Source organism: Besnoitia besnoiti, chromosome XI (genome assembly GCF_002563875.1).
Source record: "Besnoitia besnoiti strain Bb-Ger1 chromosome XI, whole genome shotgun sequence".
NCBI lineage: Eukaryota > Apicomplexa > Conoidasida > Eucoccidiorida > Sarcocystidae > Besnoitia > Besnoitia besnoiti.
In genome coordinates, this window is record NC_042366.1 from 289,190 (window position 1) to 316,830 (window position 27,641).

A 27,641-nucleotide genomic window follows, 5' to 3' on the forward strand; every position below is an offset into this window, starting at 1 on the left:
GGGGGGGACGAGCAGGATGCCCACATCGAAGTTTTCCGTTTCTTTTGTGCCCTGTGGATGACGTGTCTCTCTTTTACTTTGCTTTGGCTTCTCAGCAAATCCATCTGTCCTGTCGATGTTCTCTAGCCCCCTCTCCCCTTTCTCGCAGTTTCCGCCCAGGACGCTTTCCGCGCGGAGCGGCAACCGCGCGTGGCTACAGGGGCACTATTTTCTTTGTTGCGATGTTAGATCGCCCTGTACAGCTTGCTCACTTTGACCGTTTCCGGATTACGCGGAGAGAGTTCCGAGCACGGAACGTGAACGAGGCATCCATGGTGTTTCCTCGACTACACCCAAGGAGAGCTGTCTACCGGTGACGTCGAGTGTCTTCGTATGTCGTTCACAGGGACATAGATTCCGACTTTCATCTGTTACCGGCTTCCCTTAGGGTTTCCAAACTCGATTTCTAGCGTCTCCTGCAAGCGCCGCTGCGTCCCCGGCATCGGTTGCAGTCGGTTTCAGACCTCGTTCCATCTCGTCGGGTTGTGCGACTGGCCGGTGCCTGCCGCTCGCGTTTCTGTTTGCCGCTTCCAGTTCCCTGTAGTCTTGGTGATCGCGCGCAGTTCAGGCTGTCCTGCTTTGAGACTCGTACACTTCCTCTCGCATCTCTAGTTGTCCTGCGCCTGTGTCGCGCCCTGCCCTCGCTGGTGTGTTGGGAGGGCATCTCCGTCGTTGCTATCTTCTTCACGCTTTCTTCCGAGCGTCTCTCCCACTCTCGTCCTGCGTGGTCGAGTATCCCAGGCGGTCATCTTCCTCACTTGTCTTTTGTTCAGCCGCCTTCTCTGCCTCCGCGTCCGCGGCTCTCTGCCTGCCTCTCGTCTGCATTTTGTTTTGTCTCCGTGGGCGACCTTGCAGCATTAGCGAGAGCGCACAGCCGTTCAAGATGTTGGAGGCGCTGGTGGAGCGGCTGCTTAGCCGCTACTTGGCGCCGTACGTCACGGGCATCAGCCGCGACAAGCTGAGTGTGGCCGTCTGGAGCGGCGATGTGGAGCTGGAGGATTTGCAGGTCAAGCCGGAGATCTCCGACCTCTTTGGCCTCCCCTTTCGAGTCGTCTGGGGGAGACTGAAGCGCATCCGGCTCTCCATCCCCTGGTCCAAGCTGGGCGCCGCCCCGGTCTGCCTCGAGATCGAGGGCGTGCATTTGCTCCTAGAGCCCAAGCCGATTCCCGAGCAAACCGATGCAGAGCTGATTCAGCAACTCAGAGAAACAAAGAGGCAACAAGTGAGGCACGACAGACAACCGGGGACCGCGCAGCACCTTCAGCTCCTGGACAGGCGACGGGGGGGGACGGGGGGACTGGAGCAAGGAGATGCAGCGGAGTGACGCAGGGGCTCAGGAAGCACATAACGGACTTTCGCATGACGTCGGGACCCCCGCAACTGGGATCAGACGAGAAGCGCAGAACCGGGATCAGGGTAGAAATTTCGGCGTGCAAACAAAACTGCTGCAGCGCGAGGCCAGGGGTGCACGATTCCTTTTTTTTTTTAGCAGAAACCGCATTTACACGATGCGCCGCCTGTTCGAGCTCAGTATGCAAATGTGCACCATTTGTTTTCAGATCGACGTCTGTGAGCAGCAGATGCTTCAGACTCGCTCGCAGTTGCTTAAGGCGGGTGACTCCGCTGCGGCAGCCTCCTCTGCAGACCGCGGCGTTTTCTTCAAGTTCGCAAACAAGATCATCAACAGCGTTCAGATCGATGTGAGCGACATCCACGTCGCGTTCTCCGACCCCTCGCGGGGCTTCAAGATTGGAGTTCTCTTGGGTAGGGAACAGATGCCACCGGCTCACTTCACGGGTTTGTCAGATTCACACTGCGGCACTCTGATATCCGCACGTCGGGCGGCCTCTGCGAACTCGCGCGCTCGGTTTCTTCATCGGTTAGTGTCTCGCATACTGGGTCCTGGAATCCCTTCTTAGTCGCCGAATCAGCGTTTGTCTCTCACGTGAATATATATATATGTATATATTAATTGGTGTATGCATGTTTATATGTAGTTAGATATGTATGCAAGTAGAAGACGGAGTTTCCTCTACATACATATCTATATTTTACTGTAAGTATGCGAGCATGTATGTAAGTATCTATCTATGCATGTATGTATCTATCTATGTATATGCCTGGGTTCCTTCTCTGCGCCTGCAGATGTATGACTTCTCCATTAGCTGAGTAGCACGTTGCCGCTGGAAAGGGTCGTTGTTTGGTTTTCTCTGCATTTTCAGCGGACTGCTCGGTGCACAACACAGACGCCTTGTGGCGGCGCAGCGCGTCTGACAGCGCGGCGAAGGGCCCCGGAGAGCCCGCTGTCCTCTACAAGGCCTGCGAGCTGAACGGCCTCGCCGTGTATTGCTCACTCGCCGCAGCGTCCCACGAGGGCGCCGACGCAGACGCATCTTCCCCCGCCGCGTCGGCCTCCGCTGTCGTGGGAGCGGCTGTGGTGTGCCCCCCGCTGCGCATCGTTGCGCCGCTCCTGCCACGCCCCGCCACCAGCGAAAGGTCGCCGGAGGTTGCCAGTTGGGCGGCAAAGGCGAGGAGTTCGGAGGAAACCCTGCCGGCGCCCGTGGAGAGGCAGGCAGTCGCAGCGGGCGAGGGCGAGGGCGACGGCGCGGGCGCCGCGGCGGCGAGCCGGCCGCCGCGGCCGCCTCAGAGCCTGTCGTCGGCACCTTCAGCAGCCCAGGCTGCGTCGCCTGCGCACGAAGCCATGGTTGACACAGAGCTTGACCTGGGCGGCAGCGGAGGCAAGTTGTTCACAGAGGACAATGAACACGAACAGGCGCCGCCCGCGGGGGAGGGCGCGGAGGCGGGCGACGAGCGCCTGCGCGAATCAGGCGCGAAAAAAGCAGGGATGCCGCCTGCAGAAGGGGTAAGCCTGTCGAGAAACGAGTCTTGCCCTGGATCCAGCAGCCCCGCGGATTCCCGCCTTCTCTGTAGCCGGGCTTTGACCCGGCCGGCGGCTCGGCTGCTTCCTCTGGATGCCCACGCACCGTTGTTTCTTCTCCTCCTTCTTTTTCTCTAGCTGTGGTCACGAGCTGTGGCTGAGGTCCGTTCGGCCTGCTATCGCGCCTCGTGTTTGCTTTTGTGGCTAGGCTACTCTCTCCCTGTCTCTGTGTGGCTGCTGTCGGCTTGGTTTGGCTCCTTGCATGTTCGTTCCTCTTTTTGGAGTTTTACTTCGTTTGCTGGTCTGCGCTCTTGAGCTCGTTGGTGTCTATTTGTGTGCCGTGGCTCAGTTCTCTGCACGTTCTCTGCGTCGCTGTCACGTGTCTCTTCTGCAACAGACTTGCTGGCTCTCTATTCCTCTTTCCTCATCGAAGCTGAGCAGCGAAAAGCCGCGACATGTTTGTTTACCCCGTCCCCCCTCTCCCCCTCTCCCCCTCTCCCCCACGCGCTTGCGTGTGATTGTCTGTGAAGCCACTCGTTGGTTTTTGGCTCCTGATGTTCTTCTCTCGCATGCGTTTGCCGCTGCTGCAGGCGTTGCCGGCATTCTCCCCCGAAGACGCAGAGGCCTTCTTCGCGGCGCCGGTCGCCGAGTGTCGCTACGTGCTGAAGCCGCTGCACATGCGCCTGTTGATATCGCACTCCACTGCGCTGGGGGAGTTGTCGGCGCGTCTGGAGGTCAAAAAGGAGTCGCAGGGGATTGAGATCGGGCGCACGCAGCTCAAGGCACTGCTGGATATCTCTCACGAGGCCGCGCAGAGACGCCGCAGATGCGAAAGCCTTCTCCTGCGCAGCGTCCACGCCGTTCGCCTCGACGCCGAAGGTCTGAAGGGCATCACAGAGAAAGAATTCATCGGCCTCTACACGCGAGAGATCCAAGCCTCTGCCAACATTCGCGGTGTCCTGCCGCTCAACGCCGAAGAACGCGAGAGACTGCAAATTCTGTATGACGTCGTCGGCGTGCGACACGTGAGTTCCGCACGCCTGCGCGGTCGCCTTGGGCCGACGGCAGCTTCTTTCTGGCTCAAAACAACTTGCCTTGCCCTGAGTGACGCCTCGCTGCGCTTGCGGGAGGCTCGCCGCTCCGTCGCTAGGGTTGCGGGTTCGGGCGCCTTGAGCTTTAGCCGTGTCCTCTCGGCTGCGGCAGCGGCGCCGCGGCCCGCCGCTCACCTAGCCGTGGTCAGCTGGAGCCCCGAGCACTCAGCTTTTGCCATGAAGCTAGCGTCTAAACTATTAAACCTGGACTCTCAGTCCAGCTGGACACAGTGACAAACTCAGTCGTTGTGTGGCTTCGCTTCTCGACTTCTCAGTTTTATGTAGTCCTGTAGTTCACTGCGATTGAAGTCAGCATGCGATCTGCGCATGCTTCACAGCCGCCCTCCGCGACGGCCAGCGCCCGAGCGGGGGCCGTTGCCTGTCTTTTCCGCTCCTTCTTCAAGACGTTTCAGCGCAGGAGCTGGCTGTGCGGTCCTCTGCGCGACGTCGCTGTGCCGTGCGGAGATGTCGGCGTGTGTGCAGCTCGCCAAATGGCAGGCTATCTGCAAAGAGGCGCTCACACGCATCGCCGAGCAGACGCAGCAGAGACAGCTTCTGCGGCAGCAGGAGCTCGCGCCGCCTCCCGAGCGCCTCACGTGGTGGCAGTGGGCGACTCAGGGCCGCAAGAAGTCGGAGGCTCCGGCGTCGCTGCCCTCCACGGCGTCGCTCTCTTCGGTCTCCGCCGCGGCCGCGCCGGCGCCCGGCGAGGAGGACGACCAGCCGCTGCTCACGAAGGAGGAAGTCGACTACATCGTGAACTCCGTTCAGGTAAAAAAAACGCACAACGTGGCGGCAGCGCATGCTCCACGGGATACAAAATACAAAAGCGCCCGCGGGCAGCGCAGGCTCCACGGGCGCGCGATCCGCTCCGTCAGACTTGCGGGCGAGACGCACAGGCGGCGCATTTAGCGGCCGCGCCACGCACGCAGTTAGGGAGACAGCAGGGGCAACGGAAGGAAGGAGCGGCTGTCGCTCGAGGCCTCGCACGCCGCGCTGTCGGCGAGGGTTGGCGTCGGGAGCTTTACTCGAACGCGCGTGTGTGCTGACGCTGAAAGCAGAAGAGGAGTTTTCTCGGTGGGGTCGGTTGTTAGTTTCGCTTGGCGTGTGACTGGCGCGAGTGCTGTATGTGTCTGTGCGCAGAGCGATACGATAATCGAAAACATTTCCGTCCCCACGGTCTACAGGCTGAGCTTTGACCTCGTGCACTTTGGCATATCTCTCCGCGACGACGACGTCCACTCCGCGCCCGGCGACCGGCCTGCTTCGCCTCCGGCTGTGGGCGAGACCTCGTCCTTTTTTTCTTCTCCGCTCGCCCTCCAGCAGCGCGCGGCCGCGGCCGTGGGGATGCACAGACTCGGCGGCGCGGGATCCTTGTCGGCTTCGGCGTCGCTGCCGGTCTCTTTTTCTTCGCAGGATGCTTTCCTGGCGATCGAGCTGTTCAATTGGAGCGCGGCGCTGAATCTACAAAACAAGCAGGACGCCTCCGGCGCGGAAAACTCGCAGTGGAGCTTCTCCTTCTCGCTATCCAACTTCTGTGTGCGACACCGCGACCAGGTGATCATGCACTTCCGCAAAGACGCCGCACAGCTCGGCACTGGCGACGGGGGAAAAGCGGCCTTCTCGCCTTCCGCAATGGAGGGCAGCGGCGCGGACAGCTCGCGCGCGCCCGCCGCGACGGCGGCCTCGGCCTTCGCCGACGCGCCCTCCGCGGCAACTGGAGCCGAAGCGCTTGAGCCTTCCCCCCTGGCTCTGCTGGCGCCGCTGGCGCCGGCGACGGCGGCGCTGCCGCTGGGGTCTCCGCAGCAGGCGGCCGCGCGGCTGGAGCTGTCGCACGACGTGACCGACGCGGGCAACATCCTTGGCGTGGTGATGCGCTTGGCGCCGTTGGTCGCGGCGGTGCGGCCCGACCTGCTGAAGAACTTGCTTTCCTTTTTCGTGTTCGAAGAACCCGAGGACGTGCGACGCCACAGAGAGCGGCAGCGCCGAGACGGCGGCCACCTCGCGCCGGAGGCGAGCCAGGCAACGGACGCCGAGTCGGCGTCAGGCGTGGCTGCCTTCCCGCCGTCGAGGGCCTTGTCCCGCGGCCTCCTCGAAACTGACACGCCGGCGGAGGCAGGCGGCGGCGCCAGCCGAGAAGGCGCGGAGGGGACGAGCGAGGCGCAGTTGACCCCGAGCGAGCGGGGGGGCGGTCGGAGAGCCGCGCGCGGCGGAGCTAGCGCGGCGTCGAGTTCCTCGTCGTCAGACACATATGTGTCTGACGACGAGGGCGAAGGGGGAGGGGACGACGAGGAGCCGGAGAGCGACGATGGTACGCCACCGCCGGGCGGGGCTGAGGACGCACGCCGGCTGGAGCAAGTCGAGGAGATGAAGAAGACCGAGTTCGTTGAGAACCTCAAGGCGCGCGGCGGGACGGTCTACACCGCAGCTGTGCAGCGCTTCCCGGCCCTCTTGCAGATCGACGTGTGCATCGCGGCTCCAATTCTGCACTTTTCCACAGACGGCCGCGGCCAGGTCGCGCTCCAGTTCGGAACTCTGGTGCTGCGGACAGATGGAACGTGCCCGTATGAAGACTTGCGAGGGATTGTCGAGCTGAACGAGACGCGAATCATCTGCCAGCCACCGAATCAGGAGGAAATTTCGCTCCTGCGGCCGATCCCCATCCGCGTGCATCTCGACTTGAAGCGCCGCGAGGACTTGACAGTCAGTTTCCTCCTTGAAGAGATCTTCTTGGAGATCACGCCGGAGGCGCTCGCTGTCCTCCTCGCCGTGCCCGCGTCCGTAACCAAGAGTCTGATCGAGATCAAGAAGAAAAAGAAGAGGCGCGCGGACGAGGCACTGGGCAAAGCCGGCAAACGGGACGCGCAAGACGACGCCCATCGAGGGGACGGGCGCAGCGGGCGCGCGGCCGGGCTGCGCGCGTTGGCGGCGGATCGAGACAGCCGCGGCGGGGGCGGCGCGACGCCCGCAGGGGCATGCGAGCGGGACATCCAGCTCTCCGACGCGACCGTCTCTGCGGCGAAAGAGATCGAGGCGGCGACGACCGCGTCGGGCCTCGGAGCGGAGGCGGAGGGTGCGGGGGGCCCGAGCCGCGATGACGAGGCGGAGGAGAAGCCCGTCGCCGCGAAGACACGCCTCAACATCAGCTGCACGTGCTGCATCGATCACTGCGGCTTCGTCATCCACACAGCGAGCGGCTCGTCCCTCTCCGCGGCGGAGGGCGCGACTGCGACCGCGTTCGGCGCCGGGGGGAATGCGGGCGACCCGAGGCGCGCGGGCATGCCCGTCCTGCGCGCCGAGTTCTGCACTATGACTGTGCAGATGGAGGCGGACGTCTTCGAGGGCAAGTACTCGGGGTGGGCGGAGCTGCAACGCGTCTTCGTCTCAGACCCGTCCACGGCATCGCCGCTCTTTCTCACGCTCCACGAAACCGACATGAAGCTCTCGGACGCGCAGCTCTACGAGACGATGGCGACCTCTGTGCAGATGGCGCCAGGCACCTCGGTGCCCTCTGGGGGCGGCCTGGTATCTTCGCCGCTCCCGTCGCCTGTCTCGGGGAGGCATCGCAGCCCGTTGCCCTTCGCAGCGTCTGCGCCCTCATTTGCGGCGCCCGCGCCCTCGTTTGCGGCGCCCGCGCCCTCGTTTGCGGCGCCCGCGCCCTCGTTTGCGGCGCCCGCGCCCTCGTTTGCGGCGCCCGCGCCGTCGAGAATGGAGGAGGCGCCGAAGGCCGAAGAGGACGACGACGAGTTTCAGGACGCGATTGAAGAGCGCGAGAAGTCGGTTCGCGTGGACATGACTGCCGTCTTCCCCAAGAGCCCCTCGGCGGTTGCGTCCTCGCCGGCGGGCCCCAACGATGCGGCGGCGGCCGTGGGATCTGGGGCGGCCGCGGCAGAGACCGCGGAGGGCGCGGCGCTGAGTCCGCCGCCGCCCGCTGCGAGGCGCCAGCCCGAGGTGTGGGTCGCGGTGAGCACTGCGACAGTCGAGGTTCACTGGCAGCAGCACAGCATCAAGCAAATTCTGTGGACGCTGCGCGAGTACAAGCGTATGATGCAGAACAAACTCCAGCTGCACCTTGAGGAGCTGAAGAAGACCGCCGAGAAGGGCGACTACACGTTTCTCTCGAAAGAAGCCGTCGTCGCCATGCAGGAAACCCTCCACAGTGTCCAGAAGTCCCTCTCGTACATCGACGTCCAACAGCACCTCAACACGCCCGCGGCGACTGCGCACACCGGCACCGCGCCCGGGGGCCCGCGGAAGGGGCCTGGGGCCCCGCTTGGGGAAGAGGCGGCAGGCGCGCGGCGGGAAGGCCCGGAGGCGCCAGCGAAGGCCGCACAGCACTCCCTGAGTCCACTCAGCCCGCCGGAGGCCCCCGAAGCAGGAGAGGCAGACGTGCGCGACGCATGCGCGGAAGCCTGGATGACCTCGGGGCTGTCCTACGACGGCGACATGCCGCCGCTGGCCACGGAGAAATTGGCGCAGGAGCGCGAGAAGAAGTCGGCGGCGGGTGCGGCCTCAGCGGGGGAAATCGAGGCGCCAGTCAGACCAGTTGTCGTCTTCGAACTCAAGGTGAAGGGAGCGGCGATCGCCTTCTGGAAGGAAAAACACGTAAGGGCGTGCAGGCCAGTTCCTTTCGAAAGACTCTGCGGCGTGCATATAACTGCCACGAGCTTGGCTCGTCTAGGGGGCGACTCGAGCTTGCCGCGGACCCGCGCAGCTGAGGGCAGAAACGTTGCGAGAACGGACAGACAAAGGCGAAAAGGACAGAATCCGCTTTCTTCGAGATCTCCCGCGTGCCAATACCAGGTTGCGCGCGTAGAGTGACTCTTGCGCATGGGCTTACAGCGCATGCGCAAGAGTCACTCTACGTGTCACTGAGTCCATGCAGCTCCAGACAACCGGCTGTCAAGACGTCCATCGATGATCTCATCCCGCGGCCCAACTATTCGAAGCACCTGTCGGCCTACCTATATATATGTATATATGCGTTTCTCTAGCTATGTCTCTCCATTGCAATACACGTATATAGGTTAATGTTGGGGCTTTGGGGTTTGCATGCGAGAGAGTGTGTGCCCGGGCTGCGTGCAGATTTTCTCGCGTATGGGGGTTCGCGACTTCGAGATGCAGTACAACGTCTTCGAGAACGGTGACGGCACCATCAACCTGGAAGTCGGCGGTGGCGCCATCATCATGGAGGAGCGATGCATCCTCGCGCCTAGAGGAGGCGAGCAACCCAACTCAGCAGCGGGCCCTGCCGGAGCCTCTTGCGGTGAGACTCCAGTGCTGCTCCCGCAGACGCGAAACAAATCTGTCAATGCTTGTCAAGTTCCTGAAGCGTTATTATCGCATCAAGTAGCTATCGTCGCGGACTGGGCCTGCAAAATTCGCAGAGATCCTTGAAGAGACAGAAGCAGAAAGAAGAGGCAGAGGGCGGGTGAAAAGAGAAGAGGTGCGATGGGCATGATGTCCTCGTGAGTCATGGGAGGGACGCGGGAAATCCCTTCTTTCGTGAAGTGACGCGTGCTGAAAGGCGCTCTTCAGCTCAAAGCGGAATGCGAGACGAACCTGCCAGGCAGCGACAGCGACAGCGCAAGAGGGGCGACGCGAACGGCGAGAGACCTAAACGATGCTGCGGCGATGCGGAACTCGAGCCGCCTCTCATGCAACTGTTTCTGCTCTGTGTGAACTCGCTTTTTTAGAGAGTCTCCCCAGGGTCGCTGGAGAGAAAAAAGGCAGCACGGGCGCGTACCCCTCGACCTCTCTCTTCAGCGCGCGCATCCGCCACTACGCAGGAGTCGACCCCGTCACCAACAAGCCGTTCCCGTACTCAGTCTGCCTGCAGGGCGTATTGCACCAGGTGAGGTCACGTCCATCTTCCTATATCTATTTATATATGTGAGTCCATATTTGTCTGTCTATCTGTCTCTCTACTTAGATCTGTCTATCCATATTTGTCTGTGTCCCTCTATGTGTATCAATCCATCAATATGCATCTATATGTATATATCTACCGTGCCGGCTATACATTCCACATATATATAGATATATACGCTTCCTGCGACAAGCACGCCTGGGTATGAATACGAATGTCTGTTTGTTTTGACCTTTGTGAATTTGGACTGCACGTCACGGCTCTTGTGGCTACGGCCATCGACCTACGTATTTCTATCTGCATGTATGCATGGATATTTGACGTCGCCTGTGTTTGCTCTCTCTGCACACTGCGCGGGGGGGCAGGCGCCGGGGGGAGCACTTTTTTTCTCATTTTTGCCTGCGCTGCTTGTGCGTCGTTTCAGGTTTGCTACGTTTATTTCCAGAAGGACGTCGCGAAGCTGCTGGAATATTTGAACGACGGCATTTTCAACGTGTTCATCACCAAGTCGTACCACGCGGTGAAGCAGGCGGCGACGCGTCTCTACTTTTTGTTCGCTGTGGAGATCGCGTGTCCCGTGTTCATTTTGTGTGAGGACAAGGAAATCATTCCGGGCTTCGTCCCTCCCGTCCCAAAGCGGCGAGACGTCTCCGCCGCGACCAGAAGTCCGCGCCGCACGTCGTCCCCGGGCACTGCGCGCACAGTCTCCGCGCTCACACCACCGACGCTCTCGCGCGCGTCGTCGTCGCACTCGACGCTCCGCGACCCCGGTGCCGCCGCCGCCTCGGTGGCTTCTGCGGCCTCGCCCTCCTCGTCGTCATCCTCCTCTGCGCTGGCCTACGCCGCCTCGCACTGCGCCGTCGACTTGAAGGGGCTGGGCAGCTACGTCACGTTGGACTTGGGGCACCTGCGCGTGCGAAACGCGTATGTGTGGGACGACCGCGACCCCGAGGTCTGCGAGCCCTCTTTGCCTGCGCGGCTGGGTCGCGGCGGGCTCTTCGCGGGTCCAGGGGGCGCGGGCACGGCCGCCCCGCCGCCGGAGTCCGCGAAGAGCCCGCCGCGACCAGCGCACCCGACGGAGGGAGATCGCGGAGGCGGGGTCCGAGCTACTGCGGAGGCCCCGGGTGAGGCGGCGAAGCGGACCATTCCTGCCTCGCTCAGGGACGACGCGTGGAAGGTGAAACGCGGAGACGGCGCGAGTGGCTCTGTGTCTGGAATGTCCTCAACGACGGCGGGGACCGGGCAGCGGAAAGACGTGGCGGGCGCGTTCGAGTCGTCCGCCTCCTTCGGCGCGAGCAGACCGCCGTCTGCGGCCTACCCAGTTCTGGGGTCGGCTGCGTCGTTCGCTTCGTCGTCGTTCTCTGCAGACGAGTACACCTACCTGTTGCGGGCGAAGTCGTTCACGCCGTCAGCCCTGCCGCCGACTCGCGTCTTCACACTCAGCGTTGAGATGTTTGGCCTCACGATCGGCGCGGCGGACAACGCATCGGCGGGCGGCGGCACAGGCCGGGGCGGGGGGGGCTACGTGTCGCGCAACGTCCAGGGCTGTCTCCTCGAGAACGTGGACGCTGCGGTGGCCTTCCGCTCCTCTCGCGGGTTCGTCGACGTGGATCTCGACACCACGCCGTGGTGCCTTCGGCTCTCGCGCCAGCAACTCACTTTCGTGCTGGACGTCATCAACGAAAACCTCGCAGGCAAGGGGTACCGGCCCGCGCCCGTCGTCGTCACACTGCCCGCCTTGGGTTCAGCCAGGAGCGAAGCCTATGGGCACGCCACCCCCCCGTCTGCGGCCGCGGGCGTCGACGTCGAGGGCGCGGGGACATATCCGTCCCTCGGTGGAGACTCCTCGGGGGGAGGCGAGGGGGATGCCGAGCGCGCTGAGCAGGTGCGACAGGCCCTGGAAGACTCCACCGTGCGCGTGCGGCTGCGCATGACCGTTCCGCAACTTCTCCTTGAGGCATCCTTCGGCGAGGAGGCGCCTCTCGCGCTCTTCTCGCTGCAGAACGTCGTCGCCGGCGCCGAAGTGTCTCTCTTTTCGCTCTACTTCACTTACCACTTCGTCCTCTGCGCCCAGTCCTTCGCCATCGACGACATCCGCACGAACAGCGCCAACTTCTACAAACGCCTCGCGGAGTGCTACCTGCTGCCCGCGGGTGCAGCAGGCCCCGCCGGGCCCGTCGCTGCGCGCGGTTTCTCCTTCTGCCGCGAAGGCGACGACGCAGGCCGAGCCGGCGCTGCGGCGAGCGACGAGGATGATTGGAGTGGTCGGCGCGGCGGCGCGGCGGCAGCAAGACGCGCTGGAGGCGAAGAGCGTGGAGAGGCGATGAAGGGAGAAGCTGCGACTTCGGGTCTGGCGGACAAGCGAGGGATTCTCTCGCGGAAGTTTTCGAGCCTGGGGCAGCAGTCCGCGCTCTTTTCGGCGCCAAAGCCCTTGCCCGCCTTTTCGCCGCAGACGGCTCTGTCGGCAGACAGCTTCCTACCTCGCGGCGGGAGCGTGGAGTCCGCAGGGGGCCTGGGGGCACGCGGGCGGTGGAGCAGCCTCGAGGAGCTGGGGATAGTCCCTGCGGCGCCGCAAGCAGGCGAGGGCGGCGCCGGAGCCGACGCGGACGGCGCAGTCCAGCCTCTGCGGCCTGCCATCAAGATCGAGTTCGCCTCGTCCCTGCAGGAAGGCGGCATGCACATCTCGATTCACAACGCGACCATCTACCTGCTGACGGTGGAGCTGATGGACTTCATCTCCTACTTCACGTCTTCGTGGGCGTTCAGCACGATGCGGTGCTACCCGAAACCCGCGCCCCCGGTGCTCCGCCGGAGCGCGCCAGTCGACGCGGGGCCCGACGGGGGACCTGGCGGCGCGTCGTGGGCCGCGCCTGTCGACGGCGGCGCCCGGGCGAGACTGTCTCTCGGCGGGCGCCGGCTCGCCTCGCCGCTGTCGGGCCCGTCTCCCCCTCAGGTTGTCTCGGAGGCGAACGCGGGGGACCAAGGGCGCAAGCGGGGCGACGGTGGCGACGACGAGCGAGCGGCGGCCTTCTCCGGTGTCGCCTTCGCCGGAAAGGGAGTCCCGGTCGTCGGCTCTGAAACCAGCTTCTCGTCATACCCCAGCGCAGACGTTGACGCGGAGGGGCGCTGCGCGTCGGCGGTGGAGATCAATCCGCACGTCCGCTTCGCATCCTTCGCGACCGACGGCGGAGACGAAGACCCCCCGCCGGCCGAGCGCAGCGACGCGACCGCGGCGGCCTTCCAAGACCAGCGGCTGCTGCCGGCGAGCGCTGTCGTCCCCGAGATGGGGCCGACGCGCGACAAGCCTTTCCGGATTACGGTCACGGTTTCGAGTGGGCGGTTCATTCTCTACACGGACTTGAAGAAGCCGACGGCGCCGGTGCTCCAGTGGACGAACGACTTCTACGTGAACATGGTCAGCGCGGCAGACAGCCTGCAGATGAAAAACATTGACATCTTGGACTGCCGAATTGCGCGGCTCGACGTCAGGCCACCGCCCTCCTCGCCGGCGGCCTCGTTCTGCGCCAACACCCCGCAGAGGCAGAGCCGCCGCGGCAGCACCTCGCTGCCCCCTGCGACGCTGTCCCGACGTTCGTCGTCTTCTTCGCTTGCCGGCAGCCACGCGAGCGAGCCGAGGGACGCCGAGGGGGAGGCAGCCGGGCGCCAGTCTTCGCGTTCCTCTCTCACTTCTTCGCTCTCCAGAGACGCACACCTGGTGCCGATCCTCGACGACCAGTCTGCGGTGCTGCTGTGTGAAGCGTTCCGCGTCCAGGGCCAGGGGACGTATCGCTCCGTGGACGCCAAGGAGGAGTTTCGCCAGCGGAAGGCGCAGGCGATCGTTTTGGAGGAAAAGCACGCTCCAGGCGCGGCTTCGCGGCTGTCTGGGCCCGATGCCGCGGGCGCCGCCGCCGGCTCTGCCTCGAGCTCGTCGCGCGCCACTGGCGACATCTACAGGAGCTCGGTACTGGCGACGCGGCAGCTCCAGCGCGCCCTGAAGCAGCGAACCGGGGGGAAGGGCGCCTCACTGTCCTTTGCGCTCGTGCCTGAGCAGCTCAAGGAGGCTGTCGGCGGCCGGCGCGGAAGCGCAGACTCTGAGGAGCTCCGTGGTGCGGGGGAGACAGGGGCCGGCGCCGCAGAACCGAAGAAGGCCGAAGACGCGGCGGCAGCCAGCAGGGACGAAGGCGCGAAACTTGAGGGACTGCGCGGACGCGGCACCGAAGGCGAGGAAGGCGAACGCGTCGCCGGAGGTGGAAAAGAAGAGGAAGACGAGGGCAAGGTCCTGCTCAGCGACCTTGTGTTTTCTTTCGATATTCCAGGTGAGACAGCCCGCGGAACGAAGGAATTTGAGGTTGTGAGAGTGAAACCCTTCTACGATCAGACCCCCGATTTAACGTGGCTTCTCATTTCTCGTATATACTCGCTGTCCGTGTGCGCGCTGGTGGTGTGGCGCGCCTTCCGCTGGCTCGCGGCAGTCGTCTGTCTAACGCGCCGATCGTTACGGTTTGGTTTCATGTCGTCGCAAAGGTGCGTCGGCGCCCAGTTGTGGTAGTTGGAGTCTGCAATCTCTCTCGGCTGCTGTGGTCGCCGCAGGGCCCCCCGTGGCAGCGTTTTCTCCTGTCTCTCTGCTTCGCGTGCGTTGGCATTCTCGTCCATGTCGCAACGATCGTTGCTCGCCCTGTCTTCGTCCGGGCCCTAACGCAGTCCCCCCCCTTCCGCCAAGCGTGGATCGGCTTTGTAGCCACCGCGTTGCTTCTGCGTTTCCGCTGTTTGTTCGTTTCTCAGTTTTCTTCCTCCGCGTCTCGAGTCGAGATATGGCGCTGCTTCTCGCTGCCGCGACGACGATCTACGCGGACACGCCCTCGGTGAACCCCGACGAGCCGTCTCCGCCGATTCGGCCTCCGCTGCCGGATGCGTTTCTGCTTTCTTCTTCAGCCGCGGGCACCGCGTCTGCCGCGTCTGCGTCGGGCGCGGCGAGCGCGCGGGCGGTCGCGGCGTCTTCCGCGGGGAGCGGGGAGGTTTCAGTGAGCCGGGCACTGAAGGTAGACATCAAGCTTCAGGGGGTTCACCTCCTGCTGCTAGACGACTTGCGGGCCTCGGTGGTGCCTCTGGTCAGGCTGCGTCTCTCGGTGGCGAGCATCCTGATCGAGAAGAACGCACAGCAGTTCCTCCTCCGCCTGAAGGATTTCAACTGCGGCCTGGACTACCTGAATCACCGCATCGGCTCCTGGGAGCCTTTCGTGGAGCGATTCTGCATCACAGCGATTTATCGATTCGACTACGAGGAGGCGGAACGCACGCGGCTACAGCAGCAGCTGCAAAACAAAGCGACGCCGCCCTCCGCCCCCACCGCCGCCGCCCCGGCGCCCCCGACCCCAGCCTCTCAGCCGTCCGTCTCCGCGACGACCGCCGCGGTGCACAGCATCGCCAGCTCGGCCTCCACTGCCATTGCAGCCGCGGGGGGCGACAGACCGCGCGCAGCTGCGGAGCCCGCCACGAGTGGCGGCTCGGGCACGCTGGCGGGTGTCGAGGACCCCTGGCGCTCCTTCAAAGCCGTCAAGACGTACCTGGTGACCTCCACGTCGCCGCTCTGGCTCAATGTGACCCCGGAGTTATGCAAGCTGCTCACCTGGTTCGTCCCTTACCTCGCCGTCCACCTCGGCGACTTGAGCAGGGCGACTGAGCGCGGCGGCGGCGAGCTCGAAGAGCGAGACCGAGCTGAGGACGACGAAAGCGCCCTCGAGGGCCTCGCCCCGTCGCTGAGTCGCCTTAGCGCAGAAGCCGCCGGCCTGTCCCCTCCTGAGGAGAAGAATCGAGATCCCGCAGATGTCGCCGGCGCGACGGCGGGGGCCGGCGAGGCGGCGGACGACCCGCGCGGCGTGACTCAAGAAGTAAAAACCGTTCGGTACGCGCCCGCGACGCGTGGGAGGCGAGCCGAAGACGATGGAGCTGCTCCGCTGCGCCGGCAAGAAACGTCGCGGGGAGAGAAGAAGCGATCCGCCGATGGCGACGATTTGAGCAAGTCGAATGCGGCCTTCCGCTACATCAACTTGAGCGGCAACTGTTTGTACGCCTTCACTCTCCTCGAGGCGCGAGGGCTCATGGAGAACGCACCCCTTGGACGGCAGTACTCGGTCGTGGGGCCCTCTCTGCAGCAGTTTTCACGTCAGCGGAGACGGGTTTCTTCGCTTTTGCTAGCGTCCTCGCAGGCCCCCGGCGTGCCCCAGACCGCCAGAGGCCCGACAGGCGCGGACGCGTCGGCGTCGGAGGCGGCGCTTAGCGGCCGCGAGTGCGGCGCGGGCGCCTGTCTCTCCCAGCCACTTGGCGCCGACGCGTCCGCGCCTCCCTCCGGACCCGACGCGCTTCAGCTCCAGGTCGCGCCGAGCGTGATTCGCGCGGGTGGGCCGCCTGTCGCCGCGGCGCCGGGCCTCGGGACAGCCAAGGTGCAGCAGACGGTGGGAGTTTTGGTGCTGCTGCAGCCGACGGGGACGGCGACTCCGCTGGACGACTTGACGCAGGGCCTGACGGAGGAGGCATCGCGGCGCGCGCGCCGCCGGCAGCGGATCTACCTGGCGCGGTGCCCGCCGGCGGGTGCAGTGGATCGGCTGGCGGCGATGTTTCCCGACGTGCCCCGCGCGGCGATCATTCGAAACCTCAACGTGACCCAGGACGTGACCGCTGCGGCGAACGCATTCCTGGTGCGCAGCCAGCTGCGGGCCTCGCAGGCCGACGCGCGCGCCCGGCGAGGCGGCTTTGGGGCGGAGGACGCAGACGAAGACGAGGGAACGATCCGGTTTGACGACGGACGGGGCGACGGAGACTCATACCGGTCCTCTCAGGGCAAGCTCGGGTGGGACGTGTCGCCCGCAGACATCGGGCCCTTCCCGCGAGGCATGCGGGCGGTGGCCGTGGACATTATGCGCAACTGCTGCGTCACGCTCCTTCCGCCCTTCACCTACAGCGGCGCGGATCCGCAGGCAGGGTCGCAGCCCGGCGTGCCTGGCGCGGATTGCTCAGACTTCACAGATCTGACCTCGTCTGCGCTCTTGTGGGCCTCCTCGCTGCCTGCGCTCGGACCAGCCAGCGCCCGCGGCAAGGGCGCGAAGGGGGCCGCCGCCAAGGGGGCGCCCGACTTCACCTCCTGGACGGAGACAGGCCCGGCGGCGAGCAGTCCCCTCAAGCCCGCGGCCTCCTTCGTCCCCCGCACCTTCGCCAGTCGCCAGTTTCAGAAGCTGAAGCAGACCATGTCCTCGACTTCGCTGGCGGGCTCCCGAGGCGGGGCAGAGGGCGGCGAGGGCGGCAGCCTCAGGGCGCTGGGCTCCTCCATTGCGGAAAAGAGCAAAGGCAGAGGAAGCGACTCTGCCCCCTCGCTCGGCCCTCTTGCAGGGCCCTGGGTCGCCACGCCGACGAGAGACAGAGACGAGAGGGAGACATGTCTGTTTCCTCGGGAGGACGACGCCGTCACCACGGCCGCCTCTCAGGGTTTGCTGCGGACTTCCTCGCGCAACTCCTCCTCGCCCGCGACCGCCAAAACGCTAGGCGGCCTCCGCCGGCTGGGCTCCAACTCGTCTGTGGCGGGCTCGGAGGCCACCGGCGGCCCCGGGGGCCTGACGCAGCGGCGGGTCAGCCCCTCGCGACCCGCAGGGCCAAGCGCAGGGAGTCTCGCTTTGGTCCCCGAAGCGACCCCGCCGAGTGGGCGGCTCTCGGGGCTCTCAGGGGCGCTTGGGAAGCGGACAACCGTCGGGCACGCGTCGACTCGGGACGGCGTCCTGAGGTCTGAGGAGATGCCGTATGGGCGGGGCCCCAGGCAGCGAGAGACAAGCCTCATTATGCCTCCGACTGCATCAGGTATGGTGCGGTGCGTGCACAGCTGAGGAGTTCTGTCCCACGACTTCTCATCTGAATAATCATGCATTAGACGCACGTCGAGTGTGGGGGCTGGGGGTCAGCACACAGTGGTCGCTCCCGTCACGGGGGCGTTTTGCGTTGAGTCCTGATTGGGCTAACTGTCGAGCGTCCTCGGATTCGCCGATCGTTTCTGAGAAAAGGTTGTGCGTTGTCGGTTTGCTCTCTCCTTTCTTGGTCTCCCCCCCGCCCCCCCGCACCCTTTCGGGGAGGCGGCGGTCGGTCACGTTTACTTGTGCTTCGCGGTGGCGAGTGGCTCAGCGTGGCCCTTCTGAGGTCTTCACTAGACTCTCACCTCCTGCAGGTGTGTTCTCCCTGTCTTCAGGCTACCGTGATTTCCTTGACGCGGCGGCAGGCGTGGGCGACGGAGACTTTTCTTCAGACGCCAGCGCGCCTTCTCTCGCGTCGTCGCGGACTGCGAGTCTTGTCCCCACGCCTTCTTCGTCGTCTTCGGCACGCCCCGCGTTCGCCTCCTCTTTGCCGGGGCGCGCCGGCGCGGTCCCCTCTTTCCCGCCCCTGCCGCCGACGCCTCCAGGCCCCCGCGGCGGCCCCGTGGGCGCGTTGGCGGGGGCGGGGCCGGGGCCGGCGAGCCGCTCGCCTTCTCCATCGGTCGGTCTGCTCAGCGGCGACGAGCCCTTGCCGTTTTTGCCTCTCTCGTCTTCGAAGAACGAGCTGATTTGCGAGGTTCTCAGCCCGCATCCTTCGTACAAGTTGCTCATGGTAACGTCGACAGTGAAGCTGTTCAACTACAGCGGCTTGCCGCTGCAGTTTTGCTTCCTTGACAGTCACCTGAATCCACTTCTGCTCCCCTGCGCCGAGGCGGGCAAGGCGAAGGCGGAGGCGGTGTTCGGCGCCGGCGGGGCGGCTGGCGAGGGCGGCGCGGCCTCTGGCGGCGGTCAGTCCTTCCACGAGGTCTTCTCGTCTCACGGCGAGCTGAAAGTCGTGCCCCCCTGGCTGCGGGAGAAGGAGGCGCTGATTGACAGCCAAGTGGCGCGGGACGTCCACGAGCAAATCGGCAACGTCCTCCTCCTCGACGAGGACGCCAGCGGTCTCACGACTCAGCACTCGCTGTCATCTGGCTCGCTGCGCTCTTCCGCGCCCTCGCTCACGTCGCTGCCGCAGCCCGGTGGCGGCGCGGGGGCCGCTGGCGCCCGCGACCACGGCGAGGCGGAGCGCCGCGAGCGGATCGCGTCGCCCGGGGAGTCTCTTGGAGACCCCCGGGGCGGCGGGATCACTCTGGAGGACGAAAAAGAGAAGCGTAGAGCGTTCTACAAAGCAACCTACTCGTACACGTTCCTTCTCGAAGACAAGGAATTTATGTCTGTGCCCCAACCCGCAATCCTCGGCGCCGGCTGGTGCTACCTCTGTTTCCGCCCCGCGGCGTTCGCGCAAGAGGGCGAAGAGGACCCGAAACAGGGCAGACACGAAGGCAACGACAGCACGGAGGTAAACTGTCTGCACCGCCGCCACTGCAGGCTGGACGCGGCGCGGCGGCGGGGTGCATGGAGGCTGTGAGGGGACCTCCGCGCCTTGCTCGCCACGTGAACTGGCACATCTCGGCTGGATGCGCAGCTCTTTCCTCCGCTGCGTGCGTGATTCGATATTGGATTTTGACGTTCGTAGAAGTCGACTGGGAGACAGGTCTCACGGGGGGGAGTATACGGCTCGGCAAACCCCGAGGCAGCGAAGGAGCCCTACGCGCGCGTTGCTTGTCTGCCGCTGTCTGTTTCGGCGCGAATCGACTTGTGGGCGGGCCTGCTAGAGTAGATCTCTGAGCGCGCATAGCCTTTTTCGCGGATGTTTGTGGCAGCTGTCGCTTCTCTTCCCCAACGCGCGTCCGCGTCGAACCCTGTTTCCGATCTCGTGTGTCGGCTCTTCTCGTCCTCAGGATTCGTCGGAGGAGCTGCCTTCACCACCAGACATGAGCAGCCTGGCGGGCTGGACTGACTTAGTCGACACGCGCCAGCGCATGGAGGGCCTTCGATGTCGGCAGAGTGCGTATGTGCCGCCTTGGATGCGAAAGTCCGCGGCCGGTGTCTCATCCGGCAAGCAGGGCAGCAAGGCGGGGACTGCGGCGTTTCTCCGCGCCTCTGCGGCGTCCACGTCTCGCGAAAACGCGGAAGGCCGCGCCGCAGCCGCGGGCGCGCAAGGGACAGGGCGGAAGGGCAGCGACGGCGTGCTTGTCGACACAGAGCATAACATGTATTTCTTAGTCAACATCGAGGGCCGCAAGAGCGGCCTGCCGGCGGAGAAGGACGTCCGCGAAATCAGCATTTTTCCGGCGCTCACGCTGATCAACGCCACGCCAGTTGACCTCGACGTCACGCTCGCGCCGTCGTCGGTCGACCTGAAGCTGAAGCACCTCCTCGCGACCTCGCTCGCGGGAGTTGAGAAGATTCAGCAGCTGCAGGCCTACCCCCTCCTCCGCGCCACGCTGCTCAAGCAAAGCACCTTCTACGCTTATGGAGTGCCGCCCAACCGGCAGCTAAAGATGAAACTGAAATTCGCCAGGCTCGAAAACGCTGGCTGGTCCTCTACCATCAACGACCTCGTGAACACGGCGGTAAGGACAGCGCAAGGGCGAGACGAGAGCCGAAAAGACAGAAAACTGCAGGGCGTCTTTGTCGTAGAGAGATACTTTTTGTCGTATATATTCACACAAATGTGCTGTCCGATAACTCTTAGAGTCTAGGTCGTGTACCAGGTAGCGTGGATCCGCGAAGAGCGTAGGGAGTTGTAGCGTTCAGGGTTAGAAGAATAAGCCAGCAGAGCGAGGATGACCGGCGTCTATGTTCATCGATCGGCGACCGCGTGGAGCTGTGGCAGCGAGAGCGCAGAGTGTGAGAGGGCGAGCAAGACGCGTGGGAAGCGGGCTCTGAATGAACGCCGCACACCTGAGGCAGTGTGAAAATGGCGAGAGAGAGTGAGAGATCTGTAAAATGCGAAAAATGCGCAGATGAGCTCGTTTGCTAGAGTCCATGATGGTGGTGGTGCGCGTTAAAGTCGCAAGAGGGCTGTGGTGAGGCTGAGTGAAAGCCGACTGCGCAAAGAGACGGAGACGAGAGGGACTCGCGGATTTTCGCGTGTGCGTTCAGGACGAAGTTGTGAGTCGACTTCTGCTTCCGGCGAAGAACTTTGCTCCCGTGGAGCTGGAAGTCCTGCGCGACAGCACCGAAGTGGCGCACTCGCTCTCATTCGTGAAGGAAAAGCAGCTCTCCGTCGTCATCTCCGCGCCCCGCTGCTTCATCGACCGCACGGGCCTCGGTTTTCTCCCCGTTAAGGACGGGCGCCAGTACCCTGTCTTCGACAACCAAATCATTCTCCTCGGAGATTCCACGGTAGGCGATGGCGAAGGGTATAGAGGACTGAACGTCTCACAGACGGCTGTGATGAACTCGACGCCAGCAGTGCCAGGCGGTACCCGTTTGGCGGGAGTCGCTCTGGACGCGGAAGAAAGTAGAGAGGAGAGAAAACGACTAGAACTACCTAGAAGACCGAAAGAGACGCTCAAGCGCGTGGGTGGTCGTCGTGGAGCTTGCCTGCTGAGGCGGGGTTTCGTATTTCGGGTTGTACCCGTTGGGAGCGGACTTCAAACCTGCAACGCCCCTCCCCGCCCCCCGCCCCAAGGCGTGTACGTTGAGTGTGCCTGCCTGTCTGTGTCGCGCAGCTCCCGGAGGTGAATCTTGTTCTTCCGTCGTACCGCGCGGGTGCGACCGCGTTCGGCTACACGCAGACGCGGGCCTCAAAGGACCCCGCGGGCCAGATCGTCCAGTGCTCGATCGACGTCCCGGCCCTCGGAGGCTTCAGCCACACCACTGCCGTCACGAAGGACCGGTGCTTTTCTCTCTGCATGAACACGGAGCGAATTGACCCTGCCGAAACCGGAGGTGGGAAAAAAGTGACTTGACAGTGCCTGCAACGCGCCTGCGGAGACAGGTGCCTCGACCGTAGCTGATGTAGAATAAGCGTAATAGAGTAGGATATTGAGCCACGCGGCCCGAACGGTGTCATTGCTTCACCAGGATCTTCAGTACAGTAAACACCCACTAGATGCAAGCACTTTGACAAGCATTGATAGGTATGTATCAAAACAGTCATCTCTGAGTAACCTAGCGTTTTCTCTTATCTGGCATTCGAACTTTGAATACCGTGCGTTGATGCGACACCATTGTCTCGCTCGACATGTTTGCAAGGCATTCGCGCCGGCTCAATTGCCCACGCTGATTCCCTCCCGTGTGAAACCTATTTGTCGCTGCTCTCGCAGGCGTGCTGAGCCGCGTGGTGTCTCTGCTGCCGGAGTACATCATCTCCAACTTCCTCCACGGCGTCATCTACTACCGCCACTACGGCACGCAGGGCCCTGCGATCGAAGGTGAGAAAAGTAAAAAGCGGAAGACCTTTCGAAACGGCGCCTAGGGAGGACGCGCCCGCGAGCTTGCCGTCGGGGTCAGAGCTCTGCCGGCACTCACGCCGCGTCTCAGACACCCTGTTCTCTCGTTGAACAGCTGCGCAAGTCACTCTGCGGCCCAAGTGGCACTTCTGCTCGGCGGGTGCCTCGTGCCGTCTCTCTGCCGCCTTTCTGTGTTTTTCGCCCACCTGTAGTTATTTGGGGTGCAAAAATGATTGCAACTAAGACACCAGAGATGGAAGATGGATTTAGGTCGAGACCACACCGGTAAAAGACGAGGCGTGCCCGCAATAGACTCCTGGATATCTGGTCCCCCCGCCCCCTCCTCCCCCCCTGGCCTTTGGCTGCTGCGCCGGCGTTCGCCATGGGGGCGTGGAGATCGTGTGTCACTGTGTACGCGTCTGTCTCCTGTGCATCTGGCGGGGTGTCGAGCACTTTACCAGCGTTTTCTTTGCTTCGATTTTGTCTTTAGTGAAACCCAATACCAGCTACCCGATCTACTGGAGCAGCCCAGAGCTGCCGTTCGCGTTTCAGTTCCGGCCGGGAACCACGGAGGGCTACGCGTGGTCTGGCCCCATCGTCGCCTCTGAGGAGTTCGCGGGACAGAACTGGCTCGTGCTCTACAACGGCATCAGCAACTCGACTCCAGGCAAGAAACGCAACTGAAAGCCGCAGCCAGAGGAGCCGAAAATCGTCCTGAGAGGCTCGGCTAGGATCTGCGGGGGGGGGGACCGACTGGCGGGTGCTTTTAAGTTCGCAGCTGTCGTCTGGTCTCTAAGTCTGGGCTCCACAGCGTTTACATCTTTGCAGATGTCTAGGTCCCGCCGTCTTCCGCCCTGGTTGATCGCTTCCATGCTTTGCCTGTGAGGCTCAACAGAGGACGCTACTGCGGTGCTCCGCTCAGCGATCATCCACATGCAGCGCTGACCTGAACCCGCGCCCGTGTCTCTAAATACGCGTACAGCAACTTATACCTATATATATATATATATATATATATATATATATATATATATATATATATATGTATATACGTATGTATGTATGTATGTATGTATATGTATATGTCTGTACAAACATGTATTCTGTATATATGCATGCAAGTATGTATGTATTCACATGGAGGTGGCGGTTGTGTGTGGGTGGGCTGCGTTGCAGGCGTCTTCGACGTGGAGGTGTGCCCGGACAACGGCGTGAAGAGCGTCTCGATTCGGCACAGCAGCGAAGCACCGGGGGGCTACGTGGTGATCAACAAATGCAAGGCCCTTCAGAAGGTCATGGTGCACACGTACCACTACGAGATGGCGCTTCAGGGGCCTTCCAGCGCGCGCGGCGACGAGCGCAAAGTCCCCGACTTTGACTTCCACTTCTTCGCCCAGTACGGCGAAAGCGTGCACTTTGGCTGGCCGTTTCCCTTCACCTACGCATCACGACCGGTGGGAACAGGGGCGCCGCAAAAGGAACGGAGGTTTATTGGGCGCGCGAGGCGGGGATGGAGATAAGTGGTGTCGCCTTAGTGGGCGAACGGACCAGCCCTTGAGGCTGCGACACGCAGAGGGCACGTCTGCACTGCGGGGGGCCGCGAAAACGACCGTCTATGGCTCCACGGCTCTTCTGCTGCATCAATCATCTGTGCATGAAAGCGTATATATAGATATGTATTTGTTAAGTGAGGTCTGTATTCACAGGTCCACAATATATGTGTACAGAGTTATATTTTTGTGGGCTGCGCTTTGCGTCTGTGGGGGGGGGGGGGGGGGGGGGGGGGGGGGGGGGGGGGGGGCGCGCAATGGCGCGAGGTCCGTCTCGGGTGGGGGGGTGTCGGTGGAGTCCCTCGCGCGAGACTGAATTCGAGAAAGGTGAGGAATTCTTTGTGTCTTGCTGCGCGTGTGGGCAGTGCCAGGTCCTGCTGTGGATTGACAGCCGGACGGTGGCGCCGAAGAAGCCGATCGCACTGGATTTGCGCATACCGCAGCACAAGCGGTACGAAGTCAGTCTGGGCCTGCGCAACATGCCGCGCATCATCGTCCGCACCGAGAAACGCGGCGACTGCGTCGTCATCGAAGTCCGCTCAAAGCCGGGCACAGGCGACCCCTCGTCTGCCGACAGCGCCACGGTGAGTTCCGAAAACGAGCGCGAAGTGAGGCACGAAAGAGGATGGAAACCGCTTCTCGACGCGAAGAAGGGAGACCCTCAACTTGCGCCGGCAAGGGCAGACACGCCTTGACACGTACCTGATGTAGATAGATATATACAGATATAAATGTAGGTAGATATGGATAGGTAGATAGATATAGACGCATATAGAGACATGACATGGAATGTGGATTGAGCTCTTGGTTGAGATTACGGCCTCACTCATTAACAGCCTTCAGGCCCTCGTCTCGACCGTCGGGAGCTGTGGCGCCTGCGTGTTTTGGGATCGCGCATACCTCTGTTTGTTTCCATCGGTGGGCGGCTTCTTTGCATGTGTTTCATCGCGCCGCGCGTGTGTTTGGCTGTCTGCTTGTTTTCAGCACTCTGGCGTTGAAGACCTGACCAGCGTGCATCTGGCGGTGAACATGGCTGAGTTGGGCATTTCGCTTATCTCCGAAAGCCTGCGGCAGGAGTTATGTTTCGCCGAGCTCTCGCAAGTCGCGCTCGGGTTTCAGCAGAAAGGCGAGCGCCAGAAGCTACTCATTCGGCTCGCGGACATTCAGATCGACAACCAACTCGCCAACGCGCAGAAGCCGGTGCTCCTGGCGAACCGTGGAGGGGCGGGGAGCAGCCAAGACGACGCTTGGGGCACGGATCGCTACGCCTCGAAGAGTTTCTTGACGCTCTTTGTGGTGCGGCACCACGCGCTGAGCCGAGACTTGGCGCTGAGGCGCGTGCACGTCGAGCTGGACACGCTCGAAGTCGAAATCGACGCAGACATGCTGAACGGCCTGAACGACTTCTTCCACGCCTGCTTAGACTCGCTCGGCCTCGGCGCGAAGAAGGGACGCGGGGGCGGCGCCTCGCAGGGCCCAGACGCGCAGCACACGCGGCGGAAGCGAGCGGGCGTGACTGGAAAGGAGCTGCAGGCGTGGGTCTCGCATCCCCTTCAGGACGGTTACGTGCCTCCGCCGCTGCCCACGGTCCTGTCGCTCGAGAGCCTCGTGATTGAGAAATTCGACATTTTCTGCTGGTGCTCCTTCGTCCTCGACAAAATGCACATGCTCTCCGATCTTCTCAAAGTCGGGCTTCGAATCCTTATGGCGTCTGGACGCCTTGAACTCATGGTACGAAGCGGAGCTCCCTGTCACTCGGCCCCTCCTCTCGCGCGGCTCCAGCGGCTTTCATGGGTATTTGCATGCTGGAATATTATGCGAGGCCGCTGGCCATTCTGCCTCGTAACGCTTGAAAATGAACGTCCACAGCAAGATGTCTGCGTAGGTGTTCTTCACTACCTCTTGGGGTTCGCGTGTTCCTTTCGGGTGACGTCTCTTGCTTTTGTCTCTGTTGTGTTTTCTGTGTTGTGGGTCGTTTTCCTGTTACCCTCCCGGCTATCCTCTCCTCTCCGTCGTCTTCAATGCGTTGGGAGTCGCTTGCGCTTGTGGGCAGCGTCTAGATTGGCCTCTCTCCCTGCGGTGTCGTCCTTCCCTTCTCAGGGTGCGCGGCTGCAGTTCCAGCGCGAGGAGTTCCGCGCCATTCGCGGAAGCGCGCGCACGTTTTTGGCGTGCTTGCACGATCGGTACACGCATCTGCTGCTGAGTTCGATTTTCTCGTCGCTGGGGCAGTCTTCGCTGCTGAACTTGCCGCGCATGCCCTACGAGTTCGGGAAAAACACGATCGGCTTGGCGGCGAACGCAGTCGACAGCGTGAGCGCCGGCCTCGGCTCACTGCTGTCCACGCTCACGTTCGACTCCGAGTACATCAACCGGCGGCAGCGCGAGCGTGTGCGCACCGCCAGCAGCATGCGCGACGGTTTCCTGAACGCAGGGAAAAACATCGGCGAGGGCGTCTGGTCGCTGACCAACATCGTCACGAAACCCATCGAAGGCGCCCAGCGCGAGGGTGTCGGCGGATTCTTCAAGGGCATCGGCAAAGGCCTGGCTGGGTCGCTCGTGAAGCCCCTCGACAAAGTCGGGCAGGCCGTCTCCGACATGACCCGCGGAATCAAAGCGGAGGTCTCCAAACCCCTGGGAGGCACCAAGTGCCGCACCGAGCGAAGACGGAAGCCCAGAATGCTCTGGGGCGAATACGGAGAAATCAGGTGAGCGGCGACGGCAGGGGATGGGGGGAAAGGGCGAGGCGGAGGGGGCGGGGGGGGAGTGGATGGGCAGCCGGCCGGTGTCGCATCAGGACTTCCATACTCGCCCGGAGGGGCGGCGCACGCACATCCGTTGTCTCTCGCGGGCCGCGTGCGCAGACGAAGCCGCGGTGGCGAGCTCCGTGGCGCTCACGGGATTTCTCTCTGGCGTGCTTTCCTGCCGTCGCGAGCTTGTCGTTCCCACCCAATTGCTTTTTTTTTCCGACGAAAACGAACTGTGATGCGTGCCTCGGCAGCTTCAGAGGCTCTCCATTTTCGTTTTGAAGCGAGTGAAGCAGTTTGCCTGGAAACCAGTTGCGTGTTCTTCGTTGAGTGCCTTCATGTGCGATTCTCGTTTGCTTCTTTTTTCTGCGTGGAGCTGCCAGACCTCGATGTCGGGAGCGCCGCTTTCGTTTCACGTGGGTCGGCGTCTGCTGCGCGGATGTCCTGTCCCCAGAGTCGACACTGGCTCGGATCATTCCTTCATTTTCTCTATGTCCTTTCTGCGGCGTGGTGTCAGGCCCTACGACGAGCGCGAGGCGTGCCTGCGCGAGTGCCTGGGGCTCCAGGTGATTCGGCGGCTGCTCAGGTGCGTGACGGTGCTGCGCCAGGAGACGCTTCCGGCGCGGCACCTTGCGCTGCTGTTTTACCCCAAGGACGTCTTTTTCGTGGACTTATACGGCAACCGCGGCGTGCCGCCCTCGTCGGGCGCGAGGAGAGGAGCCACGGCGGACGACTCAGAAGACGGCGGCAAAGGCACACGCGCGTACATTGTCTGGCACGTCAGCATCCCTCTGATCAAGGAGGTTCGGGCGAGCACCCACGGTATCATCATTCGGACCTCCGTGCCTGGGGGGACTCCACAGAGCGACACAGCGTCGCCTTCCGCCTCGTCGACGTATCTCAGCGCCCAGTCCGCGACAGCGGGCGGCGCCCACGGCGGGGGGCAGCGGCCGCTGCCGGCGCCGCTCTCGCACGCGTCGTCGCACGAGGGGCGAGGCGACGCCGCGACTGCCGCTTGGAGAGGACGGGGCGAGAAGTGCTACCAAGTCCCCTGCCAAACGGCCGCCCTCACGCGGCAGATCTACCAAGAGCTGCTTGAGGCGCAAGGCAGCACCAGCGCCGTCTTCGAACTCGGCAGCTGGCGAACTCTCCAGTACGCCAAGTACCAGGACGAGGACTAA

At 63.1% G+C, this 27,641-nt stretch overlaps 1 protein-coding gene across 1 annotated transcript; it reads left to right on the top strand.

Annotated features, from left to right (window-relative positions):
* Nucleotides 1-922: 922 nt before the first annotated feature.
* BESB_019350 (uncharacterized protein) lies at nucleotides 923-27,641 on the top strand (the record flags this gene model as incomplete). Its single annotated transcript, XM_029360644.1, has 22 exons — nucleotides 923-1,261; nucleotides 1,599-1,803; nucleotides 2,262-2,902; nucleotides 3,448-3,942; nucleotides 4,492-4,776; nucleotides 5,149-6,170; nucleotides 6,309-8,610; nucleotides 9,091-9,271; nucleotides 9,702-9,859; nucleotides 10,299-14,190; nucleotides 14,657-17,719; nucleotides 18,102-19,222; nucleotides 19,665-20,339; nucleotides 20,872-21,114; nucleotides 21,444-21,663; nucleotides 22,041-22,148; nucleotides 22,657-22,833; nucleotides 23,343-23,620; nucleotides 24,082-24,300; nucleotides 24,701-25,447; nucleotides 25,817-26,421; nucleotides 26,978-27,641. The coding sequence occupies 22 exons, from the start codon at nucleotides 923-925 to the stop codon at nucleotides 27,639-27,641; spliced, it is 17,640 nt and encodes a 5,879-aa protein (XP_029216003.1).